The 26,301-nt window shown below is 45.4% G+C and overlaps 3 protein-coding genes across 3 annotated transcripts in view; 2 read left to right on the top strand and 1 right to left on the bottom strand.

The window, feature by feature from the left end:
- The first annotated feature begins 1,825 nt into the window (after positions 1-1,825).
- On the top strand, positions 1,826-7,103 carry LOC135570177 (transcription factor SOX-10-like). Its single transcript, XM_065016273.1, has 4 exons — positions 1,826-2,012; positions 2,727-3,400; positions 3,772-4,040; positions 4,246-7,103. The coding sequence occupies exons 2-4, from the start codon at positions 2,961-2,963 to the stop codon at positions 5,025-5,027; spliced, it is 1,491 nt and encodes a 496-aa protein (XP_064872345.1). The 5' UTR covers positions 1,826-2,012; positions 2,727-2,960; the 3' UTR covers positions 5,028-7,103.
- A 2,400-nt stretch (positions 7,104-9,503) lies between these two features.
- On the top strand, positions 9,504-15,883 carry LOC135570179 (UPF0193 protein EVG1 homolog). The gene is made up of 7 exons (XM_065016279.1): positions 9,504-9,636; positions 9,808-9,901; positions 10,010-10,072; positions 10,245-10,424; positions 10,749-10,880; positions 11,191-11,291; positions 14,649-15,883. The coding sequence occupies exons 1-7, from the start codon at positions 9,634-9,636 to the stop codon at positions 14,727-14,729; spliced, it is 654 nt and encodes a 217-aa protein (XP_064872351.1). The 5' UTR covers positions 9,504-9,633; the 3' UTR covers positions 14,730-15,883.
- LOC115119259 (MICAL-like protein 1) overlaps positions 14,959-26,301 on the bottom strand; it is a 34,234-nt gene continuing 22,891 nt past the window's right edge. The window contains 1 exon segment of the mRNA XM_065016278.1: positions 14,959-15,883. The gene's annotated coding sequence lies outside the window, so the exon portion shown is untranslated.

Genomic DNA, 26,301 nt, shown 5'->3' with positions numbered 1-26,301 from the left:
CAAACTAATCATTTCTAATTCATTTCTCATTTCTGGATAGCCAGGGGAACACCCGAACAGTTCATTTACAAACTAATCATTTCTGGATAGCCAGGGGAACACCCGAACAGTTCATTTACAAACTAATCATTTCTGGATAGCCAGGGGAACACCCGAACAGTTCATTTACAAACTAATCATTTCTGGATAGCCAGGGGAACACCCGAACAGTTCATTTACAAACTAATCATTTCTGGATAGCCAGGGGAACACCCGAACAGTTCATTTACAAACTAATCATTTCTGGATAGCCAGGGAACACCCGAACAGTTCATTTACAAACTAATCATTTCTGGATAGCCAGGGAACACCCGAACAGTTCATTTACAAACTAATCATTTCTGGATAGCCAGGGGAACACCCGAACAGTTCATTTACAAACTAATCATTTCTGGATAGCCAGGGGAACACCCGAACAGTTCATTTACAAACTAATCATTTCTGGATAGCCAGGGGAACACCGAACAGTTCATTTACAAACTAATCATTTCTGGATAGCCAGGGAACACCCGAACAGTTCATTTACAAACTAATCATTTCTGGATAGCCAGGGGAACACCCGAACAGTTCATTTACAAACTAATCATTTCTGGATAGCCAGGGGAACACCCGAACAGTTCATTTACAAACTAATCATTTATGTTCAGTGAGTCCTCCAGATCGGAGGCAGTATGGGATGACCAGGGATGTTCTCTGTTTAGTGAGTCCTCCAGATCAGAGGCAGTATGGGATGACCAGGGATGTTCTCTGTTTAGTGAGTCCTCCAGATCAGAGGCAGTATGGGATGACCAGGGATGTTCTCTGTTTAGTGAGTCCTCCAGATCAGAGGCAGTATGGGATGACCAGGGATGTTCTCTGTTTAGTGAGTCCTCCAGATCAGAGGCAGTATGGGATGACCAGGGATGTTCTCTGTTTAGTGAGTCCTCCAGATCAGAGGCAGTATGGGATGACCAGGGATGTTCTCTGTTTAGTGAGTCCTCCAGATCGGAGGCAGTATGGGATGACCAGGGATGTTCTCTGTTTAGTGAGTCCTCCAGATCGGAGGCAGTATGGGATGACCAGGGATGTTCTCTGTTTAGTGAGTCCTCCAGATCAGAGGCAGTATGGGATGACCAGGGATGTTCTCTTGATAAGTGTGTGAATTGGACTATGTTCCTGTCCTGTTAAGCATTCAACATTTTTACGAGTACTTTTGAGTGTCAGGGAAGGAATGTAGTAAAAGTAAAAGTTGTAAAAAAATAGAAATAGTACAGTACAGATACCCCAAAAAACGTATTAAGTAGTACTTTAAATTATTTTTAGGCCATAGACCTAATTATTTAATTATTCATTTCCTGGTGTTAACGATGACCTAGATATAAGTAACATATTCACTGCATCAAATAGGGCCTCACCAACTGTATAATGACGTTATAATGAATATAACGACGTTATGTATTTTAATCCCTTGGAGATTTTTCGTGAAATTTAGTGTACTTTAACCACAAATGTATTGTCATGATTGTTTATTTATTCAATATAACATGTCAACACATCAAACAAAGCGGGCCTTATTTGGTTCCTAAATAGAGCCAGTGTAAAGTCACTTAAGCCACTCCGATGTAAAATCTCACCTCCTTTCATTGGAAATATTAGTGGTGACAGACAGACAGGCAATAACAGTAACCCCGTCGTCCAGTAAGAAAGCCGGAGAATATTAAATGACCAATAGGCGTCCGGCGTGTGCGCAAGAGGGTGGCGTCGACTCAGTGTTGGAATGCTGCCTCTCAGAATGTTTTCCACTTTCAATCACTTTTTTTCTCTCGTTCCTTCTCACAACGGCGCTCTTTAAGCTCCGGTGCGCGATACAGAGCGGCCATTCATTGAAGGGCAAACCAAACGAGGGGGCAGGGGACAGGGCGAGCGTCACACTGGTGGACAGGGGAACGCACGAACTCCCGTGTTGAACGGGCGACCTCCTAAACTCTGCATTGGTAAGTTTTGTAACTTTATTTTCCATATGAACATAAAATAGATTTGTTTACGCTTTTGGGTGGAATTTCAGAAATATCCAAATCTTATTAGCTAAGAGGTTTTTTTAATTCCCAAGATGATGTTGGGCGGAATTTTACGGGCTTTTCCAGCTTTAGCCTTAAAACAGGATTAAAACAGTAAAATACAAATTCCCAGAATTATTTAAAGATAAGTACTGAAACATTTATGATGTTAGTTTGTAATGTTCAGTTTTCTTCATGAACCTTGTTTCTTTGGAAAACAGAGCATCTTGGGTGAAGCAAACCCTCCTATGATTAGCCTGTAATGGCATATGGACTGATATAAAATGACAAGAACCGGTGAAGAAGAAGTTGGTCCTCTTATTATGTAGCCTACAAATTGGTTCCAGTGGACATATATTAGCCTATTATTCGTTACATTTTGTGGCCTAACATAACTGTCAACAAGAAAACATTGTATGAATGTCTTTCTGTTCCTCTCAGAGCTAACGGTCATTTCTAGGCCTACCATTGTAATGGGCCATATCCACTGGGAATAGACGTTGAATTGACGTCTGTTCCCACTGGGTACAGTCTCTGCTTAGGTCGATAAAAAAAACGTGAAAAAAGTTATCAAATGGGGTCTGACCTCATTGCCCAATGTAAAATGTGTTAATTGCCTAATGTTGTTCTATTCTATATGATTAATTTCAGGCGACATCGGTGGAAGTGAATGGGAAGTGCAAAGGACAGGATTTGGGTACATTCGATTACGCACGAGTAGGCTATGGGTTTACGCGTGGCATATAGGAATAATTCCATATAAAGGAGCGAGTCCGGAGCACATCTCTCAGCTGTAGCTTAAAGTTTTGCATTCTCTGAACAACTTACCAAATTTTCCTGCAAGGATATTTTTTGTTTCCAATCGATAATAGCCTATACATTAAAATGTCTGGAGAGGAGCACAGTCTATCCGAGGCAGAGTTGAGTCCCGGGGGCTCAGATGATGGTCACTCTCTGTCACCGGCACACTCCGGGGCCACCGGCGGCCGGGACTCCCCGCTCATCGGTCCGTCGCAGCAACTGACGGGGCTTTCTGGCGCAGATGGCGGCGGAGAAGATGGTGGACTAGTACCAAAGTCAGAGGTGGATATGGACCGGTTCCCCATCGGCATCCGCGAGGCGGTCAGCCAGGTGCTGGACGGATACGACTGGACGCTCGTGCCCATGCCCGTGCGCGTAAACAACGGGAACAAGAGCAAGCCGCACGTGAAGAGGCCGATGAACGCCTTCATGGTGTGGGCGCAGGCCGCGCGCCGTAAACTGGCGGACCAGTACCCTCACCTGCACAACGCGGAGCTCAGCAAGACACTTGGCAAACTGTGGAGGTGGGCATTGAAATGAATAGACCTACGTGGGAAATGTATAATCTACAGGCCACCTGTAGGCCTTGTTGGCGTTTGTGTGCAATTGGAGCATGACTCATGCATTAAGTCCTACTTACTTCAGATACATTTCATTCCCGTATTTTAAAAATATGTTTCTGAAATTAAAGGCACTATATTATATAACCATTAACTAGCAGAAACACTTATCCAGAGCAACTAGATGCCTTTAAATGCCTTGGTAAAGGGCACATTGACAGATTATTCCCCTAGTCAGCATTAGGATTCAAACAAGTGACTTCTCAGTTACTGGACCAACCCTCTTAACCACTAGGCTACCTGCTGCCCTGCCATGACCATGTTTTGTCCCACAGGCTCCTGAATGAGAGTGACAAGAGGCCTTTCATTGAGGAGGCGGAGCGACTGCGGAAACAACATAAGAAGGACTACCCAGAGTACAAGTACCAGCCCCGCAGACGCAAGAACGGCAAGCTGGGGACCAATGGTGAGGGAGGGGAGGGAGCAGAGGGGGAGGGCAGCCACGCCCAGTCCCATTACAAGGCCCTCCACCTGGATGTGCACAGTACAGGGGCTGGGTCCCCCCTGGCCGACCTCCACCACCATCATCACCACCACCCTGCAGGTGAGTTCAGCTTTATTTGTTAATGAATTTACCCAATACTATGAGTAAGTCCTACTTCAACAAGCTACGGCAAACAATAGGCCACCTGGCACCACACAGCCTTCTGTAACCTGAGAGAACAAGAAGAAAACTGAACTACTGGTCTCCATTCCAAGTGTTTCACTTCTATTGCTTTGCTGATCGGTATGTTCCCTTTTCCTTCCAGGTCAGGGTCACAGCCCGCCAACACCCCCCACCACCCCAAAGACAGAGCTCCAGTCTGGAAAGATGACGGAGGGGAAGAGGGAGGGCGGATGTGGCTCAGGGTCCTCCCGTGGAGGAGGCTTGGGGGTAGGAGCAGAGGGGGCATCCGGGGGCCATTCATCAGCGGGCGGGAAACCCCACATCGACTTCTGCACCATGGACATCGGCGAGATCAGCCACGACGTGATGGCCAACATCGAGCCCTTCGACGTCAACGAGTTTGACCAGTACCTGCCGCCCAACGGGCACCCGGGGGTTGGCCAGGGAGGCGCCGCCACATCAAGCTCCTCCGCTACATCCTACGCCTACGCCCTCGCTGCTGCCAGCGGCCACTCAGCCGCCTGGCTCTCCAAGCAGCATCAGCATCAACAGCCCTCCCCCTCTGCCTCAGACGCCACCAAGGCCCAGATCAAGAGTGAGTCCGGGGCCGGGAGCCACTACGCAGAGTCTTCCTCCTCTTCGTCAGGGACCCACGTCACCTACACCCCCCTCAGCCTCCCCCACTACGGATCAGCCTTCCCCTCGCTGCCCTCCAGGGCCCAGTTTGAGTACGGGGAGCACCAGGCTCCGGGGCCGTACTACGCCCACTCCAGCCAGGCCCCGGGGCTGTACTCAGCCTTCTCCTACATGGGGCCCAGCCAGAGGCCCCTCTACACTACCATCACTGACCCCTCCAGCGTGGCCCAGTCTCACAGTCCTACACATTGGGAGCAGCCAGTCTATACCACCCTGTCACGGCCATGAGAGACTGAGATGCATGGGATCGGATGTGTGTGTGTGTGTGCGTCTCTACATCACCTTCTCACGACCCTGAGAAAGGGATAAAGAAAGACATAGATTGGAAGGGTGTAGGGTGGCTACTGAATGTGTGTGTGTGTGTGTGTGTGTGTGGCGGGTTAACAAAGGATGGATATCTTACTGATGTTGTATTGGGATTCATTGGGACTTGACAGTGTATCTCTATTCATGGAGTCCTTATAATCTTTTACTGTACAGTATATTTTCTATCACAGCCAATGGTCAATAGCCAATCAGAATAAACCTTTAACCAACGTGTGCCATGTTTTAGTGTGTAAGGTCAGGATCCCAGCTGCCAGAGTGTCATAGTGTATAGTAAGAGGGCTTATTGTGATGATGAGCCCAGAGCACACAGAACTAATACCGTAGTGGTAAGAAGGATACACACAGGGTTTCAAAATGCTGCTAACTTCCCCAAAATTCCCAGGTTTTCCAGAAATCCTATTTGGAAGTTCCTGGAATTAGGCGGGAATAAGCAGCATATCCAGGAATCCTCTTACTGGGATTTCTGGAAAACTGGGGAATTTGGGGAAAGTTAATGGAATTTTTCCAACCCTAGCTACCTATATAACCAGGATTGAGTAACATTGCCGGCAAGGACTGGCTTTCAGCGGGTTTCGACAGGCTATCAGCCAAGACAAATACAACATGATGTTTATCAGAACTGGGTTGTTTTAGATTGAAATAATCCGAGTCTATTAACCAAACTAAAGGAAATGTTTGTGTGACTTCATTTTAGTATTTTTTTTATGACTTAAGTGATGTATTTTGTGGTTATTTTTTATATGACTTTACATTCTGGTTCGATATTACACTGACATATCTCCACCACTGCCTTTGAAAGAAAGGTCAGTTTACTTGGGCAAAAACATTATGCGTTGGTCTACGGGCGTCAGGTAGCCTAGCCGTTAAGTGCATTAGGCCAGTAACTGAAAGCTTGCCGGTTCGAAACCCTGAGCCGGCGCGGTGGAAAAATCTTCTATTCTGCCCTTGAGCAAGGCAGTTAACCTGCAACATCTACTCCCCGGGTGCCATGGACGTCGATTAAGGCACAGCCCCCACTGCACATCTCTGATACAAAGGGTTTGGGTTAGATTTGGAAGACACGGTTGAATGCGTTCAGTACTGCAACTGACTAGGTATCACCTTCTGGGATGCAGCTTGACTCCTTATCTGTTGCGTTGTGCGAAACCAGTGTTGACGAGGAAAGAGGACAAAAAAAAAGGAGGGAAATAGAATTCCTGGAAACACTTTAGCATAGAGTTCTGGAAAGCAGCACATTACATTTAACATTACATTTAAGTCATTTAGCAGACGCTCTTATCCAGAGCGACTTACATTACCTCAACTCAATGTACATGTGCCAATAACACTCTACATGCTCTAATATCCTCGATGAGAATATATGGAACACATTTCGCTTATACTACTCATAAATAATAAAACTATTGTTGAAGTCACTGGATTGTTTATTTTATTGATATGGATTGCATTTGTACGCTCTGGTTGCTTCTAATTCCATTTGTCTACCAAATTATCAAAGCAAAACAATCTACATGACTCAGCAAGTACAAAGTCGGCAAAATCCTTTTGTGAAGAATTCTCCAGCTTTAAACTAAAATTTACTCTTAGTGAGAATTAGTGAGCTGTTTATAACAAATGCCACATGCTATAGTTTATGTACATAGGTTTTCCCTCTGCATCTCCCTTTTCTGTATCCTGTTTAATCTCCCTCTCGGCTCCCTCTGCAATGTGAATGATCACCACATGCCTCTTCTTCCATAGGTGATTTAGACGGGAGTCATTTTATACTGACCCTCTCTGCTTTGTAGTTTTTATAAAAAATAATTTCACGTTTAGCTTTTTTCTCTCTCCATTTTGTACATTTCTGGATAGTTTCTAAAACGTTGTATCCTACACATTTGATGTATCTGCTTTCTTCTACAAGAAACAACAATGTACAAATATTATTGATGTTGTCATTACGTCGTCAATCTATTAAAGCAATTTATTTATACAAAACTGAAATCTATTGAAATTCATTGCAAATTTTGAGAATATATATATATATATATATATATATATATATATATATATATATAGTCCTACAAAAGCATCAGGTAAAAGAATAACAAGTAGCAACACAACACATACAGTGCATTCGGAAAGTATTCAGACCCCTTCTCCTTTTCCACATTTTTTTATGTTGCAGCCTTATTCTAAAATGGATTAAAGAAATTGTTTTCCTCATCAATCTACTCACAATAAACCATATTGATGAAGCAAAAACAGGTTTTTAGAAATCTTAGCAAATGTATTTAAAAAAAAAATCCTTATTTAAATAAGTATTCAGACCCTTTGCTATTAGACTCAGAATTGAACTCAGGTGAATCCTGTTTCCATTGATCATCCCTGAAATGTTTCTACAACTTGAAGTCCACCTGCAGTAAATTTAATTGATTGGACATGATTTGGAAAGGCAAACAATATTAGGTCCAACAGTTGACAGCGCATGTCAGAGCTAAAACCAAGTCATGACGTTGAAGGAATTGTCTGTAGAGCTCTGAGAAAGTATTGTGTCAAGACACCGATCTGGGGAGGGGTACCTAAACATTTTTGCAGCATTGAAGGTCCCCACGAACACAGTGACTTCCATAATTCTTAAATGTAAGAAGTATGGAACCACGTATTGCTACTCGGTCAAACTGAGCAATCGAGGACCTTGGTCAGAGGGGTGACCAAGAGCCCAATGGTCACTCTGACAGCTCCAGAGTTCCTCTGTGGAGATGGGAGAACCTTCCAGAAGGACAATCATCTCTGCAGCACTCCACCAATCAGGTCTTTATGGTAGAGTGGCCTGACGGAAGCCACGCCTCAGTAAAAGGCACATGACAGCTGGCTTGGAGTTTACCAAAAGGCGCCTGAAAAGACTCTCAGACCATGAGAAACACGATTCTCTGGTCTGATGAGACCAAGATTGAACTCTTTGGCCTCAATGCCAAGCTTCAAGTCTGGAGGAAACCTGGCACCATCCCTACGGTGAATCATGGTGGTGGCAGCATCATGCTGTGGGGATGTTTTTCAGCAGCAGGAAATGGGAGACTAGTCAGAATCGAGGGACAGATGAACAGATCAAAGTACAGAGAGATCCTTGATGAAAACCTGCCCCAGAGTGCTCAGGACCTCAGACTGGGGCAAAGGTTCACCATCCAACAGGACAACAACACTAAGCACAGTCAAGATGATGCAGGAGTGGCTCTGAATGTCCTTGAGTGGCCCAGCCAGAGCCAGGACTTGAACCCGATCGAACATCTCTGGAAAGACCTGAAAATAGCTGTGCAGCGACGCTCCCCATCCAACCTGACAGAGCTTGAGAGGATCTGCAGAAAAGAATGGAAACAACTCCCCAAATACAGGTGTGCCAAGCTTGTAGCATCATACCCAAGGAGACTCAAGTCTGTAATCGCTGCCAAAGGTGCTTCAACAAAGTACTGAATAAAGGCTCTGAATACTTATGTAAATGTAATTTCATTTATTTTTTAATACATTTGCAAAAAAATGGTTCTTGCTTTGTCATTATGGAGTATTGTGTGTAGATTGATGAGGGGGGGGGGTGATTTAATCCATTTTAGAATAAGGTTGTAAAGTATTTATTTTTGAAAAAAATCAAGGGGTCTGAATACTTTCCAAATGCACTGTAAACATCACTAATAAATCAAATCACTGCCATGTAGTCAGTGCTACAACAACAAGATCTCTGTCCCACAACACAAACCCTTCCCCTAAGCAGTTTAATTTCTGTTTGTGTGTGTGGCAAGCTAAAATTGACTGCTAATTCGCTGCGTTTAATCGGCTGAGGCTGCATGTTACTCAGAGAGACAAAGAGAACCATTGAATATGAGAGGGCTGGAGGGAGGGAGCTAGAAGGGGAGAGGACCAGTGAGAAGGCCAATAGCTACCACAGTCAGTACCCTACTTTACACATGGCCTTTCATAAATGCCCTGCATTAACTTACTCCCTCATGCCCTGTCTCCCTCCCTCGCTACGTTTTCCTCGCACTTCACAGTTCAGCTACGAAATGTAATGGATTCAAGCATTCAACAGCAGTCAGCAACCTAGATGACGGGGTAAAAAATAGATGTTTTAGCTAGTTAGTCTCACAACGAGCAATTTGATACCCAAACTCTTTGGATTGATAAATAATGTGCCATGCTCTACACAGTTGATACTTGAGTCAAGAAACACAAATATAAAACATAATTTAAAAAAGGTTCATTCTTAAACGTTTCAAATATAAGTTATACTCACAAACACATTATTGCACAAAAATGAACACCTCCTTTATCCATAGCTCTATATGCTTTGTACAATTATCTGTGGTTTTGCCTCTCTCTAGTGGGTCAATGCTGTACTGCAGGGCCAAATGTCTCATCACGTGGCTTTAAGACCTATGGTTTCTATGGCAGCCGCCAGTTATGTCCGGAAGAGACACCATCATCATTATCCAATGGTGCAGCGTCAAGAAAGTTTAAAAAAAATATATAGAAATCCATGGTAAGAAATACAACACTGTTTAGTTATGTCTTGATAAATATATTACATGTTTGCAGTTTGGGTATCTTAGCTTCCTAGCATGCAATGTTTTGCTATCTGCCATGGTCTTTGCTCAGCAGCAGCTAACGTTAGCCAGCTGGCTTTAGATAACTTCTCCGTCATTCGTTGCAGATGGAGGCGTCTTCTCGTGATCAAGCTGGTGGAGGTCTGTGGAACTGTACTAGAAGGACCCAGTACAGCAAGGAGATTCAGGACATACTGAAATGTGGGGTTTTGTTCTCTCTCTTTGTGTGTGTGTGTGTGTGTGTGTGTGTGTAAGCGTTAGATCCACACACATACAATAAGCCTGCCTACCTGTGCTCTGGTTTCACAGTAATGATGCAAGAGTCGAGACTCACCAACTTCCAGCAAAGACAGCTCAATGACAAACTTAAGAGTGAGTGTCACATGTTTGTTATCCATCTTCTCTTGGAAAGTAATGTTGACTTACTGCTTGAACTTCCTCTACACCTGTTGCTCTATTTTGAGTCCTATCATTAATTTAAGTTTTATGAATAATTTTGCCAAACAAAGGTAAGATGTTATGTTTTTTTTGTCTGCATTTTCACAGGGATCAGCTTTGCCATTGACCTGCAACCCCACATCATCGGCTCCACCCTCACTGCCCAAACCCAAAGTCGTAAAAAATAGCACAAACCGCACTCCAGCCAAGCCCCTGAGGCGCACTGCTGACAATTGTAGTTCTGGGAACAACTACACCAGAGATCGGTTCCGCCCCAGTGCCACACGTACGTGTTCCGCTTCAGCTCTACTACCTTTCTACTATCCGAGATGCTTGGAATTCTAAAGATAGAGGCCCTGTTCTCCTGATATCAGAACTAGTTCACTGATAGTTGGTCAGGGACACCTGGGAACAAATGTACCACTGTTCTTGTATAAAAAAAAAATGTCATTTAGGCCTGTGTGTATGAGCCCTCTTTTACAGTAGTTCTCTCACATTTCAGTTGAATGCATTCAGTTGTACAACTGACTAGGTATCCCCCTTTCCTTCTATGAGAGATCTGGATAAGAGATGTATGTGCGTTCATTCTCTCCCTCACTTCTCCTGTAAGGAGATTTAGAGAAGGAGAAGAGGAGGCTCCAGAACATTCTAGCTACGGGGCAGGAGGAACCCAGACCCAGTCGTCCCAGGAACATTTCCCTGGACCAGGGCCCAGAGGAGGAGAGGGACCGCTTCCAGGAGGGTGAGGTTTACCGCAGAGAGAGTTACTGCTTTCTGGCCACGGGGAAACATGTCGTCCACATCTCTGGCTCTCCTACATATCTCTCCTCCTCACATACATAACTTTCCCCTCATTTCAATTCAGTTCCATATGACTCTACTAAACTCATTTGCCCCAACCTACTGTAACCCCGTCCCAACACAGTGTTTGATTAAGGAGTTTCTCCTTGGTTTGATGTACCCCGTCCCAACACAGTGTTTGATTAAGGAGTTTCTCCTTGGTTTGATGTACGGTCTTCGCAAGTTTTCTAAGGATTGTGTTTCTTTCCTAGTTTTGGATGAGATTGAGGAGAGGAAGGAGTTTCTGGAGGAGATGACAGCCCTGGGGAAAGGGAAGCAGTATCGCAACATCATCAACACAGAGATCTCACAGGTAAGTTGTCTGATATATCTCTGAACACTCGTGACGTGTAGTCCACTTGTCATTCCAATCTCCTTTGCATTAGCGTAGCCTCTTGTGTAGCCTGTCAACTATGTGTCTGTCTATCCCTGTTCTCTCCTCTCTGCACAGACCATACAAACGCTCCACACCGCGTGGCCGCGGCCACCCTAATCTGGTGGTCCCAGCGCGCACGACCCACGTGGAGTTCCAGGTCTCCGGTAGCCTCTGGAACTGCCGATCTGCGGCCAACAAGGCAGAGTTCATCTCCGCCTATGTCTCCCTCCAGTCCCTCGACTTCTTGGCACTGACGGAAACATGGATCACCACAGACAACACTGCTACTCCTACTGCTCTCTCTTCGTCTGCCCACGTGTTCTCGCACACCCCGAGAGCTTCTGGTCAGCGGGGTGGTGGCACCGGGATCCTCATCTCTCCCAAGTGGTCATTCTCTCTTTCTCCCCTTACCCATCTGTCTATCGCCTCCTTTGAATTCCATGCTGTCACAGTTACCAGCCCTTTCAAGCTTAACATCCTTATCATTTATCGCCCTCCAGGTTCCTCGGAGAGTTCATCAATGAGCTTGATGCCTTGATAAGCTCCTTTCCTGAGGACGGCTCACCTCTCACAGTTCTGGGCGACTTTAACCTCCCCACGCCTACCTTTGACTCATTCCTCTCTGCCTCCTTCTTTCCACTCCTCTCCTCTTTTGACCTCACCCTCTCACCTTCCCCCTACTCACAAGGCAGGAAATACGCTCGACCTCATCTTTACTAGATGCTGTTCTTCCACTAACCTCGTTGCAACTCCCTCCAAGTCTCCGACCACTACCTTGTATCCTTTTCCCTCTCGCTCTCATCCAACACTTCCCACACTGCCCCTACTCGGATGGTATCGCGCCGTCCCAACCTTCGCTCTCTCTCCCCGCTACTCTCTCCTCTTCCATCCTATCATCTCTTCCCTCTGCTCAAACCTTCTCCAACCTATCTCCTGATTCTGCCTCCTCAACCCTCCTCTCCTCCCTTTCTGCATCCTTTGACTCTCTATGTCCCCTATCCTCCAGGCCGGCTCGGTCCTCCCCTCCCGCTCCGTGGCTCGACGACTCATTGCGAGCTCACAGAACAGGGCTCCGGGCAGCCGAGCGGAAATGGAGGAAAACTCGCCTCCCTGCGGACCTGACATCCTTTCACTCCCTCCTCTCTACATTTTCCTCTTCTCTCTCTGCTGCTAAAGCCACTTTCTACCACTCTAAATTCCAAGCATCTGCCTCTAACCCTAGGAAGCTCTTTGCAACCTTCTCCTCCCTCCTGAATCCTCCTCCCCCTCCCCCCCCCTCCTCCCTCTCTGCAGATGACTTCGTCAACCATTTTGAAAAGAAGGTCGACGACATCCGATCCTCGTTTGCTAAGTCAAACGACACCGCTGGTTCTGCTCACACTGCCCTACCCTGTGCTCTGACCTCTTTCTCCCCTCTCTCTCCAGATGAAATCTCGCGTCTTGTGACGGCCGGCCGCCCTACAACCTGCCCGCTTGACCCTATCCCCTCCTCTCTTCTCCAGACCATTTCCGGAGACCTCCTCCCTTACCTCACCTCGCTCATCAACTCATCCCTGACCGCTGGCTACGTCCCTTCCGTCTTCAAGAGAGCGAGAGTTGCACCCCTTCTGAAAAAACCTACACTCGATCCCTCCGATGTCAACAACTACAGACCAGTATCCCTTCTTTCTTTTCTCTCCAAAACTCTTGAACGTGCCGTCCTTGGCCAGCTCTCCCGCTATCTCTCTCAGAATGACCTTCTTGATCCAAATCAGTCAGGTTTCAAGACTAGTCATTCAACTGAGACTGCTCTTCTCTGTATCACGGAGGCGCTCCGCACTGCTAAAGCTAACTCTCTCTCCTCTGCTCTCATCCTTCTAGACCTATCGGCTGCCTTCGATACTGTGAACCATCAGATCCTCCTCTCCACCCTCTCCGAGTTGGGCATCTCCGCGCGGCCCACGCTTGGATTGCGTCCTACCTGACAGGTCGCTCCTACCAGGTGGCGTGGCGAGAATCCGTCTCCACACCACGTGCTCTCACCACTGGTGTCCCCCAGGGCTCTGTTCTAGGCCCTCTCCTATTCTCGCTATACACCAAGTCACTTGGCTCTGTCATAACCTCACATGGTCTCTCCTATCATTGCTATGCAGACGACACACAATTAATCTTCTCCTTTCCCCCTTCTGATGACCAGGTGGCGAATCGCATCTCTGCATGTCTGGCAGACATATCCGTGTGGATGACGGATCACCACCTCAAGCTGAACCTCGGCAAGACGGAGCTGCTCTTCCTCCCGGGGAAGGACTGCCCGTTCCATGATCTCGCCATCACGGTTGACAACTCCATTGTGTCCTCCTCCCAGAGCGCTAAGAACCTTGGCGTGATCCTGGACAACACCCTGTCGTTCTCAACTAACATCAAGGCGGTGGCCCGTTCCTGTAGGTTCATGCTCTACAACATCCGCAGAGTACGACCCTGCCTCACACAGGAAGCGGCGCAGGTCCTAATCCAGGCACTTGTCATCTCCCGTCTGGATTACTGCAACTCGCTGTTGGCTGGGCTCCCTGCCTGTGCCATTAAACCCCTACAACTCATCCAGAACGCCGCAGCCCGTCTGGTGTTCAACCTTCCCAAGTTCTCTCACGTCACCCCGCTCCTCCGCTCCCTCCACTGGCTTCCAGTTGAAGCTCGCATCCGCTACAAGACCATGGTGCTTGCCTACGGAGCTGTGAGGGGAACGGCACCTCAGTACCTCCAGGCTCTGATCAGGCCCTACACCCAAACAAGGGCACTGCGTTCATCCACCTCTGGCCTGCTCGCCTCCCTACCACTGAGGAAGTACAGTTCCCGCTCAGCCCAGTCAAAACTGTTCGCTGCTCTGGCCCCCCAATGGTGGAACAAACTCCCTCACGACGCCAGGACAGCGGAGTCAATCACCACCTTCCGGAGACACCTGAAACCCCACCTCTTTAAGGAATACCTAGGATAGGATAAAGTAATCCCTCTCACCCCCCCTCCCCCTGAAAAGATTTAGATGCACTACTGTTCCACTGGAGGTCATAAGGTGAATGCACCAATTTGTAAGTCGCTCTGGATAAGAGCGTCTGCTAAATGACTTAAATGTAAATGTAAATGTAAATGTCACAGGAATGCCTTTAAGGAAAATCATCTACACCCAAAAACAACAGTATTTACATTGTACGGTTCCGATGCTACAGATTCACTGGTGAACACAACGTGAAATAACACACATCGGTACACTCGCTCTCTCACACATTTTTAAACGGTTGTTTGTGTCTCCTCGCCTTCCAGAAAATCCACGAGCTGGAGGTGATTGACAAGGCCCGCAGTGCAGAGCTGGGGACCATTATGCCAGAGAAGAAGACTGAGTGACAGAGAGGAATACTCATCTGCTGAATGGATCTACTATACTGCTAATACTCTCCTACAGAAAATACACTGCACAGGAATTCTGAACTCAAACTTGGATACTAGTCTTCATTTGTGCTTAATGCTTGTTCAAATTATAGCATGGTAACAAATGTTGCTGGGAAGATCCCGATGCATCCTTGTCAAACTGAAAATGCATTGTACTGTACATTAAAATATGACCACACATCTCTTTAGCGGCATTAATATGTTTTATTTCTCAGTCTTTCAATGCGATCCTGTTGTTTCTTTAGGACCATGTTTCAACATAGCTCTACAGAAGCCCTTGGTGTGAGTTTTTAAATAGGAAGAAGAGGCACAAACACACAAGCAGCCATTTTGAATGGAAGACAAGATCATGTACTAGACAATATATACGGACAGACTATAACAAGACATTCGGTTTAACTCCGGACAAAAACAAGACTTATTGACGAATACATTTAAATAAGGGCACTCTTAACATAAACGGATCTCATAGTGCTATCGACTTTGACAGCAGATTCTAAGTTAAGGCAAAACTCAATGGAATTAGACAGCGTTTACAGAGTCAAACAAAGGCATTGTAAAATATATAAATTAAAAAGATTTGCATATTTTGCAGACTTTCCCAAAACAGTTAAACTGATATCAACTGGTAGGTACTAACAGTTTGCTACATTGTTAAAAAGATATCTACGGAATTGATATACACAGAGTGTACAAAACATTAGGAACACACGCTCTTTCCGTGACCTAGACTGACCAGGTGAAAGCTGTGATCCCCTATTGATGACACTTGTTAGATCCACTTCAAATCAGTGTAAATGAAGGGGAGGAGACGGGTTAAAGAAGGATTTTTAAGCATTGAAACAACTGAGACATGGATTGTGTCTGTGTGCCATTCAGAGAGTGAACGGGCAAGAAAATATTTAAGTGGCGGTTTGTGTTAACAGTAACGCTGCTGGGCTTTTCACGCTCAACAGTTTCCCGTGTGTATCAAGAACGGTCCACCACCTAAAGGACATCCAGCCAACTTGACACAACTGTGGGAAGCATTTGAGTCAACATGGGCCAGCATCCCTGTGGAACGCTTTTGACACCTTGTAGAGTCCATGCCCCGACGAATTGAGGCTGTTCTGAGGGCAAAAGGGGGTGCAACTCAATATTAGGAAGGTGTTCTTAATGTTTTGTACACTCACTGCATGCACATATATATATGAGATTTACAAACGAAACAAGTGTGAACAGTTCTAGGGGCTACAATATACAATAAGGATTGTAATAAATATATGCATATATATATATATATTACAATCCTTATTGTAATGTAGCCCCTAGAACTGTTTACACTTGTTTCGTTTGTAAATCTGGTCAGATTCTGTAATACTATTAAGTCAGTGATGACCTGTCATGATACAACTATGTTAGTCAAATACACTGCTTTACATTCCTTGTTTCAAGTCATTACTTACATTTCATCTCAACTATTTCTTACCTGTCTGTCTTATGTCTCATTCTCAGACCCGTGATTATCCAACATAATATCTACAGTACAATATAATATCTACAGTACAATAGTCAGTGATTTGGAAAACATGGTTAGTAGCTAGTTAAGAAATAACCTTTTTGCTAAAAGCTAGAGTAATTATTTGGGTTGTCATTACTCCATCTTAACTGGCAGTATTTACTCACAACAACGGGTTCCTCTTTTAAAAAAGATTCACAATAGTTCAGAAGTAGGGAGCAGAGTATGTGAGCGGAGTGGAGCGAGGAGCTACAGTAGGGAGCAGAGTATGTGAGCGGAGTGGAGCGAGGAGCTACAGTAGGGAGCAGAGTAAGGTAACTTACAAGATGTGGACCAAGAGCAAGAGAGGGATTGCGGCGATGTAGCGTCCACAACTAAAGAATGAAATCGTGTAATCTGAAAAGACATGCATCCCGAAAGCATGATGGTATACTTACCATACGCACATGCTAAAAGAAATAGGCTTGGCATATTTCAACGTATTTGTTAATTCAAATACTTTTAATTCAAATCATATGGTTTTATTTCATTACTTGAATACTAAATGGTAAGTCAAGGTAGTCACAAAAATAGATGGGTGTTGGTTAAATTGTGTTTTTAATGAATGGGGCGAATTTGGAGCGGCCATTTTTTTCCTGTGAGCGCAGACGTTTTTTTTAGCGGAGCAGTTGAAAATAGGTGGATCGCCAGCACGTGCCGGATTTCCAACCGCTTAACTCTGCTCACATACTCTGGTAGGGAGAAGCGATTAGAAGGATATGCTACAGTAAGAGGAAGGAGAAGCGATTAGAAGGATATGCTACAGTAAGAGGAAGGAGAAGCGATTAGAAGGATATGCTACAGTAAGAGGAAGGAGGAGCGATTAGAAGGATATGCTACAGTAAGAGGAAGGAGGAGCAGATTAGAAGGATATGCTACAGTAAGAGGAAGGAGGAGCAGATTAGAAGGATATGCTACAGTAAGAGGAAGGAGGAGCGATTAGAAGGATATGCTACAGTAAGAGGAAGGAGGAGCGATTAGAAGGATATGCTACAGTAAGAGGAAGGAGGAGCGATTAGAAGGATATGCTACAGTAAGAGGAAGGAGGAGCAGATTAGAAGGATATGCTACAGTAAGAGGAAGGAGGAGCAGATTAGAAGGATATGCTACAGTAAGAGGAAGGAGGAGCGATTAGAAGGATATGCTACAGTAAGAGGAAGGAGGAGCGATTAGAAGGATATGCTACAGTAAGAGGAAGGAGAAGCGATTAGAAGGATATGCTACAGTAAGAGGAAGGAGGAGCGATTAGAAGGATATGCTACAGTAAGAGGAAGGAGGAGCGATTAGAAGGATATGCTACAGTAAGAGGAAGGAGAAGCGATTAGAAGGATATGCTACAGTAAGAGGAAGGAGGAGCAGATTAGAAGGATATGCTACAGTAAGAGGAAGGAGGAGCGATTAGAAGGATATGCTACAGTAAGAGGAAGGAGGAGCGATTAGAAGGATATGCTACAGTAAGAGGAAGGAGGAGCAGATTAGAAGGATATGCTACAGTAAGAGGAAGGAGGAGCGATTAGAAGGATATGCTACAGTAAGAGGAAGGAGGAGCGATTAGAAGGATATGCTACAGTAAGAGGAAGGAGGAGCGATTAGAAGGATATGCTACAGTAAGAGGAAGGAGGAGCGATTAGAAGGATATGCTACAGTAAGAGGAAGGAGGAGCGATTAGAAGGATATGCTACAGTAAGAGGAAGGAGGAGCGATTAGAAGGATATGCTACAGTAAGAGGAAGGAGGAGCGATTAGAAGGATATGCTACAGTAAGAGGAAGGAGGAGCGATTAGAAGGATATGCTACAGTAAGAGGAAGGAGGAGCGATTAGAAGGATATGCTACAGTAAGAGGAAGGAGGAGCGATTAGAAGGATATGCTACAGTAAGAGGAAGGAGGAGCAGATTAGAAGGATATGCTACAGGAAGAGGAAGGAGGAGCGATTAGAAGGATATGCTACAGTAAGAGGAAGGAGGAGCAGATTAGAAGGATATGCTACAGGAAGAGGAAGGAGGAGCGATTAGAAGGATATGCTACAGTAAGAGGAAGGAGGAGCGATTAGAAAGATATGCTACAGTAAGAGGAGGGAGGAGCGATTAGAAGGATATGCTACAGTAAGAGGAAGGAGGAGCGATTAGAAGGATATGCTACAGGAAGAGGAAGGAGGAGCGATTAGAAGGATATGCTACAGTAAGAGGAAGGAGGAGCGATTAGAAGGATATGCTACAGTAAGAGGAAGGAGGAGCGATTAGAAGGATATGCTACAGTAAGAGGAAGGAGGAGCGATTAGAAGGATATGCTACAGTAAGAGGAAGGAGAAGCGATTAGAAGGATATGCTACAGTAAGAGGAAGGAGGAGCAGATTAGAAGGATATGCTACAGTAAGAGGAAGGAGGAGCGATTAGAAGGATATGCTACAGTAAGAGGAAGGAGGAGCGATTAGAAGGATATGCTACAGTAAGAGGAAGGAGGAGCAGATTAGAAGGATATGCTACAGTAAGAGGAAGGAGGAGCGATTAGAAGGATATGCTACAGTAAGAGGAAGGAGGAGCGATTAGAAGGATATGCTACAGTAAGAGGAAGGAGGAGCGATTAGAAGGATATGCTACAGTAAGAGGAAGGAGGAGCGATTAGAAGGATATGCTACAGTAAGAGGAAGGAGGAGCGATTAGAAGGATATGCTACAGTAAGAGGAAGGAGGAGCGATTAGAAGGATATGCTACAGTAAGAGGAAGGAGGAGCGATTAGAAGGATATGCTACAGTAAGAGGAAGGAGGAGCGATTAGAAGGATATGCTACAGTAAGAGGAAGGAGGAGCGATTAGAAGGATATGCTACAGTAAGAGGAAGGAGGAGCGATTAGAAGGATATGCTACAGTAAGAGGAAGGAGGAGCAGATTAGAAGGATATGCTACAGGAAGAGGAAGGAGGAGCGATTAGAAGGATATGCTACAGTAAGAGGAAGGAGGAGCAGATTAGAAGGATATGCTACAGGAAGAGGAAGGAGGAGCGATTAGAAGGATATGCTACAGTAAGAGGAAGGAGGAGCGATTAGAAGGATATGCTACAGTAAGAGGAGGGAGGAGCGATTAGAAGGATATGCTACAGTAAGAGGAAGGAGGAGCGATTAGAAGGATATGCTACAGGAAGAGGAGGGAGGAGCGATTAGAAGGATATGCTACAGGAAGAGGAAGGAGGAGCGATTAGAAGGATATGCTACAGTAAGAGGAAGGAGGAGCGATTAGAAGGATATGCTACAGTAAGAGGAAGGAGGAGCAGATTAGAAGGATATGCTACAGTAAGAGGAAGGAGGAGCAGATTAGAAGGATATGCTACAGTAAGAGGAAGGAGGAGCGATTAGAAGGATATGCTACAGTAAGAGGAAGGAGGAGCGATTAGAAGGATATGCTACAGTAAGAGGAAGGAGGAGCGATTAGAAGGATATGCTACAGTAAGAGGAAGGAGGAGCGATTAGAAGGATATGCTACAGTAAGAGGAAGGAGGAGCGATTAGAAGGATATGCTACAGTAAGAGGAAGGAGGAGCGATTAGAAGGATATGCTACAGTAAGAGGAAGGAGGAGCGATTAGAAGGATATGCTACAGTAAGAGGAAGGAGGAGCGATTAGAAGGATATGCTACAGTAAGAGGAAGGAGGAGCAGATTAGAAGGATATGCTACAGTAAGAGGAAGGAGGAGCGATTAGAAGGATATGCTACAGTAAGAGGAAGTAGGAGCGATTAGAAGGATATGCTACAGTAAGAGGAAGGAGGAGCGATTAGAAGGATATGCTACAGTAAGAGGAAGGAGGAGCGATTAGAAGGATATGCTACAGGAAGAGGAAGGAGGAGCGATTAGAAGGATATGCTACAGTAAGAGGAAGGAGAAGCGATTAGAAGGATATGCTACAGTAAGAGGAAGGAGGAGCGATTAGAAGGATATGCTACAGTAAGAGGAAGGAGGAGCGATTAGAAGGATATGCTACAGTAAGAGGAAGGAGGAGCGATTAGAAGGATATGCTACAGGAAGAGGAGGGAGGAGCGATTAGAAGGATATGCTACAGGAAGAGGAGGGAGGAGCGATTAGAAGGATATGCTACAGTAAGAGGAAGGAGGAGCGATTAGAAGGATATGCTACAGTAAGAGGAAGGAGGAGCGATTAGAAGGATATGCTACAGTAAGAGGAAGGAGGAGCAGATTAGAAGGATATGCTACAGTAAGAGGAAGGAGGAGCGATTAGAAGGATATGCTACAGTAAGAGGAAGGAGGAGCGATTAGAAGGATATGCTACAGTAAGAGGAAGGAGGAGCGATTAGAAGGATATGCTACAGTAAGAGGAAGGAGGAGCGATTAGAAGGATATGCTACAGTAAGAGGAAGGAGGAGCGATTAGAAGGATATGCTACAGTAAGAGGAAGGAGGAGCAGATTAGAAGGATATGCTACAGTAAGAGGAAGGAGGAGCGATTAGAAGGATATGCTACAGTAAGAGGAAGGAGGAGCGATTAGAAGGATATGCTACAGTAAGAGGAAGGAGGAGCAGATTAGAAGGATATGCTACAGTAAGAGGAAGGAGGAGCGATTAGAAGGATATGCTAAGAGTAAGAGGAAGGAGGAGCGATTAGAAGGATATGCTACAGTAAGAGGAAGGAGGAGCGATTAGAAGGATATGCTACAGTAAGAGGAAGGAGGAGCGATTAGAAGGATATGCTACAGTAAGAGGAAGGAGGAGCGATTAGAAGGATATGCTACAGTAAGAGGAAGGAGGAGCGATTAGAAGGATATGCTACAGTAAGAGGAAGGAGTAAGAGGAAGGAGGAGCGATTAGAAGGATATGCTACAGTAAGAGGAAGGAGGAGCGATTAGAAGGATATGCTACAGTAAGAGGAAGGAGGAGCGATTAGAAGGATATGCTACAGTAAGAGGAAGGAGGAGCGATTAGAAGGATATGCTACAGTAAGAGGAAGGAGGAGCAGATTAGAAGGATATGCTACAGGAAGAGGAAGGAGGAGCAGATTAGAAGGATATGCTACAGGAAGAGGAAGGAGGAGCGATTAGAAGGATATGCTACAGTAAGAGGAAGGAGGAGCAGATTAGAAGGATATGCTACAGTAAGAGGAAGGAGGAGCGATTAGAAGGATATGCTACAGTAAGAGGAAGGAGGAGCGATTAGAAGGATATGCTACAGTAAGAGGAAGGAGGAGCGATTAGAAGGATATGCTACAGTAAGAGGAAGGAGGAGCGATTAGAAGGATATGCTACAGGAAGAGGAAGGAGGAGCGATTAGAAGGATATGCTACAGTAAGAGGAAGGAGAAGCGATTAGAAGGATATGCTACAGTAAGAGGAAGGAGGAGCGATTAGAAGGATATGCTACAGTAAGAGGAAGGAGGAGCAGATTAGAAGGATATGCTACAGTAAGAGGAAGGAGGAGCAGATTAGAAGGATATGCTACAGTAAGAGGAAGGAGGAGCGATTAGAAGGATATGCTACAGTAAGAGGAAGGAGGAGCAGATTAGAAGGACATGCTACAGGAAGAGGAGGGAGGAGCGATTAGAAGGATATGCTACAGTAAGAGGAAGGAGAAGCGATTAGAAGGATATGCTACAGTAAGAGGAAGGAGGAGCGATTAGAAGGATATGCTACAGTAAGAGGAAGGAGGAGCGATTAGAAGGATATGCTACAGTAAGAGGAGGGAGGAGCGATTAGAAGGATATGCTACAGTAAGAGGAAGGAGGAGCGATTAGAAGGATATGCTACAGTAAGAGGAAGGAGGAGCGATTAGAAGGATATGCTACAGTAAGAGGAAGGAGGAGCGATTAGAAGGATATGCTACAGTAAGAGGAAGGAGGAGCGATTAGAAGGATATGCTACAGGAAGAGGAAGGAGGAGCGATTAGAAGGATATGCTACAGTAAGAGGAAGGAGGAGCAGATTAGAAGGATATGCTACAGTAAGAGGAAGGAGGAGCAGATTAGAAGGATATGCTACAGTAAGAGGAAGGAGGAGCGATTAGAAGGATATGCTACAGTAAGATGAAGGAGGAGCAGATTAGAAGGATATGCTACAGGAAGAGGAGGAAGGAGCGATTAGAAGGATATGCTACAGTAAGAGGAAGGAGGAGCAGATTAGAAGGATATGCTACAGGAAGAGGAGGGAGGAGCGATTAGAAGGATATGCTACAGGAAGAGGAGGGAGGAGCGATTAGAAGGATATGCTACAGTAAGAGGAAGGAGGAGCGATTAGAAGGATATGCTACAGTAAGAGGAAGGAGGAGCAGATTAGAAGGATATGCTACAGGAAGAGGAGGAAGGAGCGATTAGAAGGATATGCTACAGTAAGAGGAAGGAGGAGCAGATTAGAAGGATATGCTACAGGAAGAGGAGGGAGGAGCGATTAGAAGGATATGCTACAGGAAGAGGAGGGAGGAGCGATTAGAAGGATATGCTACAGTAAGAGGAAGGAGGAGCGATTAGAAGGATATGCTACAGTAAGAGGAAGGAGGAGCGATTAGAAGGATATGCTACAGTAAGAGGAAGGAGGAGCGATTAGAAGGATATGCTACAGTAAGAGGAAGGAGAAGCGATTAGAAGGATATGCTACAGTAAGAGGAAGGAGGAGCAGATTAGAAGGATATGCTACAGTAAGAGGAAGGAGGAGCGATTAGAAGGATATGCTACAGTAAGAGGAAGGAGGAGCGATTAGAAGGATATGCTACAGTAAGAGGAAGGAGGAGCAGATTAGAAGGATATGCTACAGTAAGAGGAAGGAGGAGCGATTAGAAGGATATGCTACAGTAAGAGGAAGGAGGAGCGATTAGAAGGATATGCTACAGTAAGAGGAAGGAGGAGCGATTAGAAGGATATGCTACAGTAAGAGGAAGGAGGAGCGATTAGAAGGATATGCTACAGTAAGAGGAAGGAGGAGCGATTAGAAGGATATGCTACAGTAAGAGGAAGGAGGAGCGATTAGAAGGATATGCTACAGTAAGAGGAAGGAGGAGCGATTAGAAGGATATGCTACAGTAAGAGGAAGGAGGAGCGATTAGAAGGATATGCTACAGTAAGAGGAAGGAGGAGCGATTAGAAGGATATGCTACAGTAAGAGGAAGGAGGAGCGATTAGAAGGATATGCTACAGTAAGAGGAAGGAGGAGCGATTAGAAGGATATGCTACAGTAAGAGGAAGGAGGAGCAGATTAGAAGGATATGCTACAGGAAGAGGAAGGAGGAGCAGATTAGAAGGATATGCTACAGGAAGAGGAAGGAGGAGCGATTAGAAGGATATGCTACAGTAAGAGGAAGGAGGAGCAGATTAGAAGGATATGCTACAGTAAGAGGAAGGAGGAGCAGATTAGAAGGATATGCTACAGTAAGAGGAAGGAGGAGCGATTAGAAGGATATGCTACAGTAAGAGGAAGGAGGAGCGATTAGAAGGATACGCTACAGTAAGAGGAAGGAGGAGCGATTAGAAGGATACGCTACAGGAAGAGGAAGGAGGAGCGATTAGAAGGATACGCTACAGTAAGAGGAAGGAGAAGCGATTAGAAGGATATGCTACAGTAAGAGGAAGGAGGAGCGATTAGAAGGATATGCTACAGTAAGAGGAAGGAGGAGCAGATTAGAAGGATATGCTACAGTAAGAGGAAGGAGGAGCAGATTAGAAGGATATGCTACAGTAAGAGGAAGGAGGAGCGATTAGAAGGATATGCTACAGTAAGAGGAAGGAGGAGCAGATTAGAAGGATATGCTACAGGAAGAGGAGGGAGGAGCGATTAGAAGGATATGCTACAGTAAGAGGAAGGAGGAGCGATTAGAAGGATATGCTACAGTAAGAGGAAGGAGGAGCGATTAGAAGGATATGCTACAGTAAGAGGAAGGAGGAGCGATTAGAAGGATATGCTACAGTAAGAGGAGGGAGGAGCGATTAGAAGGATATGCTACAGTAAGAGGAAGGAGGAGCGATTAGAAGGATATGCTACAGTAAGAGGAAGGAGGAGCGATTAGAAGGATATGCTAGAGTAAGAGGAAGGAGGAGCGATTAGAAGGATATGCTACAGTAAGAGGAAGGAGGAGCGATTAGAAGGATATGCTACAGGAAGAGGAAGGAGGAGCGATTAGAAGGATATGCTACAGTAAGAGGAAGGAGGAGCAGATTAGAAGGATATGCTACAGTAAGAGGAAGGAGGAGCAGATTAGAAGGATATGCTACAGTAAGAGGAAGGAGGAGCGATTAGAAGGATATGCTACAGTAAGAGGAAGGAGGAGCAGATTAGAAGGATATGCTACAGGAAGAGGAAGGAGCGATTAGAAGGATATGCTACAGTAAGAGGAAGGAGGAGCAGATTAGAAGGATATGCTACAGGAAGAGGAGGGAGGAGCGATTAGAAGGATATGCTACAGGAAGAGGAAGGAGGAGCGATTAGAAGGATATGCTACAGTAAGAGGAAGGAGGAGCAGATTAGAAGGATATGCTACAGGAAGAGGAGGAAGGAGCGATTAGAAGGATATGCTACAGTAAGAGGAAGGAGGAGCAGATTAGAAGGATATGCTACAGGAAGAGGAGGGAGGAGCGATTAGAAGGATATGCTACAGGAAGAGGAGGGAGGAGCGATTAGAAGGATATGCTACAGTAAGAGGAAGGAGGAGCGATTAGAAGGATATGCTACAGTAAGAGGAAGGAGGAGCGATTAGAAGGATATGCTACAGTAAGAGGAAGGAGGAGCGATTAGAAGGATATGCTACAGTAAGAGGAAGGAGGAGCAGATTAGAAGGATATGCTACAGTAAGAGGAAGGAGGAGCGATTAGAAGGATATGCTACAGTAAGAGGAAGGAGGAGCAGATTAGAAGGATATGCTACAGGAAGAGGAGGAAGGAGCGATTAGAAGGATATGCTACAGTAAGAGGAAGGAGGAGCAGATTAGAAGGATATGCTACAGGAAGAGGAGGGAGGAGCGATTAGAAGGATATGCTACAGGAAGAGGAGGGAGGAGCGATTAGAAGGATATGCTACAGTAAGAGGAAGGAGGAGCGATTAGAAGGATATGCTACAGTAAGAGGAAGGAGGAGCGATTAGAAGGATATGCTACAGTAAGAGGAAGGAGGAGCGATTAGAAGGATATGCTACAGTAAGAGGAAGGAGGAGCAGATTAGAAGGATATGCTACAGTAAGAGGAAGGAGGAGCGATTAGAAGGATATGCTACAGTAAGAGGAAGGAGGAGCGATTAGAAGGATATGCTACAGGAAGAGGAAGGAGGAGCGATTAGAAGGATATGCTACAGTAAGAGGAAGGAGGAGCAGAATAGAAGGATATGCTACAGTAAGAGGAAGGAGGAGCGATTAGAAGGATATGCTACAGGAAGAGGAAGGAGGAGCGATTAGAAGGATATGCTACAGTAAGAGGAAGGAGAAGCGATTAGAAGGATATGCTACAGTAAGAGGAAGGAGGAGCGATTAGAAGGATATGCTACAGGAAGAGGAAGGAGGAGCGATTAGAAGGATATGCTACAGTAAGAGGAAGGAGGAGCAGATTAGAAGGATATGCTACAGGAAGAGGAGGGAGGAGCAATTAGAAGGATATGCTACAGTAAGAGGAAGGAGGAGCAGATTAGAAGGATATGCTACAGTAAGAGGAAGGAGGAGCGATTAGAAGGATATGCTACAGTAAGAGGAAGGAGGAGCAGATTAGAAGGATATGCTACAGTAAGAGGAAGGAGGAGCGATTAGAAGGATATGCTACAGTAAGAGGAAGGAGGAGCGATTAGAAGGATATGCTACAGTAAGAGGAAGGAGGAGCGATTAGAAGGATATGCTACAGGAAGAGGAGGGAGGAGCGATTAGAAGGATATGCTACAGGAAGAGGAGGGAGGAGCGATTAGAAGGATATGCTACAGTAAGAGGAAGGAGGAGCGATTAGAAGGATATGCTACAGTAAGAGGAAGGAGGGAGCGATTAGAAGGATATGCTACAGTAAGAGGAAGGAGGAGCGATTAGAAGGATATGCTACAGT

This window comes from Oncorhynchus nerka, unplaced genomic scaffold, assembly GCF_034236695.1.
Source record: "Oncorhynchus nerka isolate Pitt River unplaced genomic scaffold, Oner_Uvic_2.0 unplaced_scaffold_1065, whole genome shotgun sequence".
In the NCBI taxonomy this organism is placed as follows: Eukaryota; Metazoa; Chordata; class Actinopteri; order Salmoniformes; family Salmonidae; genus Oncorhynchus; species Oncorhynchus nerka.
This window is presented reverse-complemented; position numbering and strand designations above follow the sequence as displayed.

Excerpts from the sequence above, each read along its gene's own strand:
- LOC135570177 (XM_065016273.1), top strand. The coding sequence starts at position 2,961 with ATGTCTGGAGAGGAGCACAGTCTATCCGAGGCAGAGTTGAGTCCCGGG. Across the intron at positions 3,401-3,771 it reads ACACTTGGCAAACTGTGGAG|GCTCCTGAATGAGAGTGACA; the intron begins GTGGGCATTGAA and ends TTTGTCCCACAG. Across the intron at positions 4,041-4,245 it reads TCATCACCACCACCCTGCAG|GTCAGGGTCACAGCCCGCCA; the intron begins GTGAGTTCAGCT and ends TTTTCCTTCCAG.
- LOC135570179 (XM_065016279.1), top strand. Across the intron at positions 10,881-11,190 it reads GAGGGACCGCTTCCAGGAGG|TTTTGGATGAGATTGAGGAG; the intron begins GTGAGGTTTACC and ends TTTCTTTCCTAG. Across the intron at positions 11,292-14,648 it reads TCAACACAGAGATCTCACAG|AAAATCCACGAGCTGGAGGT; the intron begins GTAAGTTGTCTG and ends CTCGCCTTCCAG.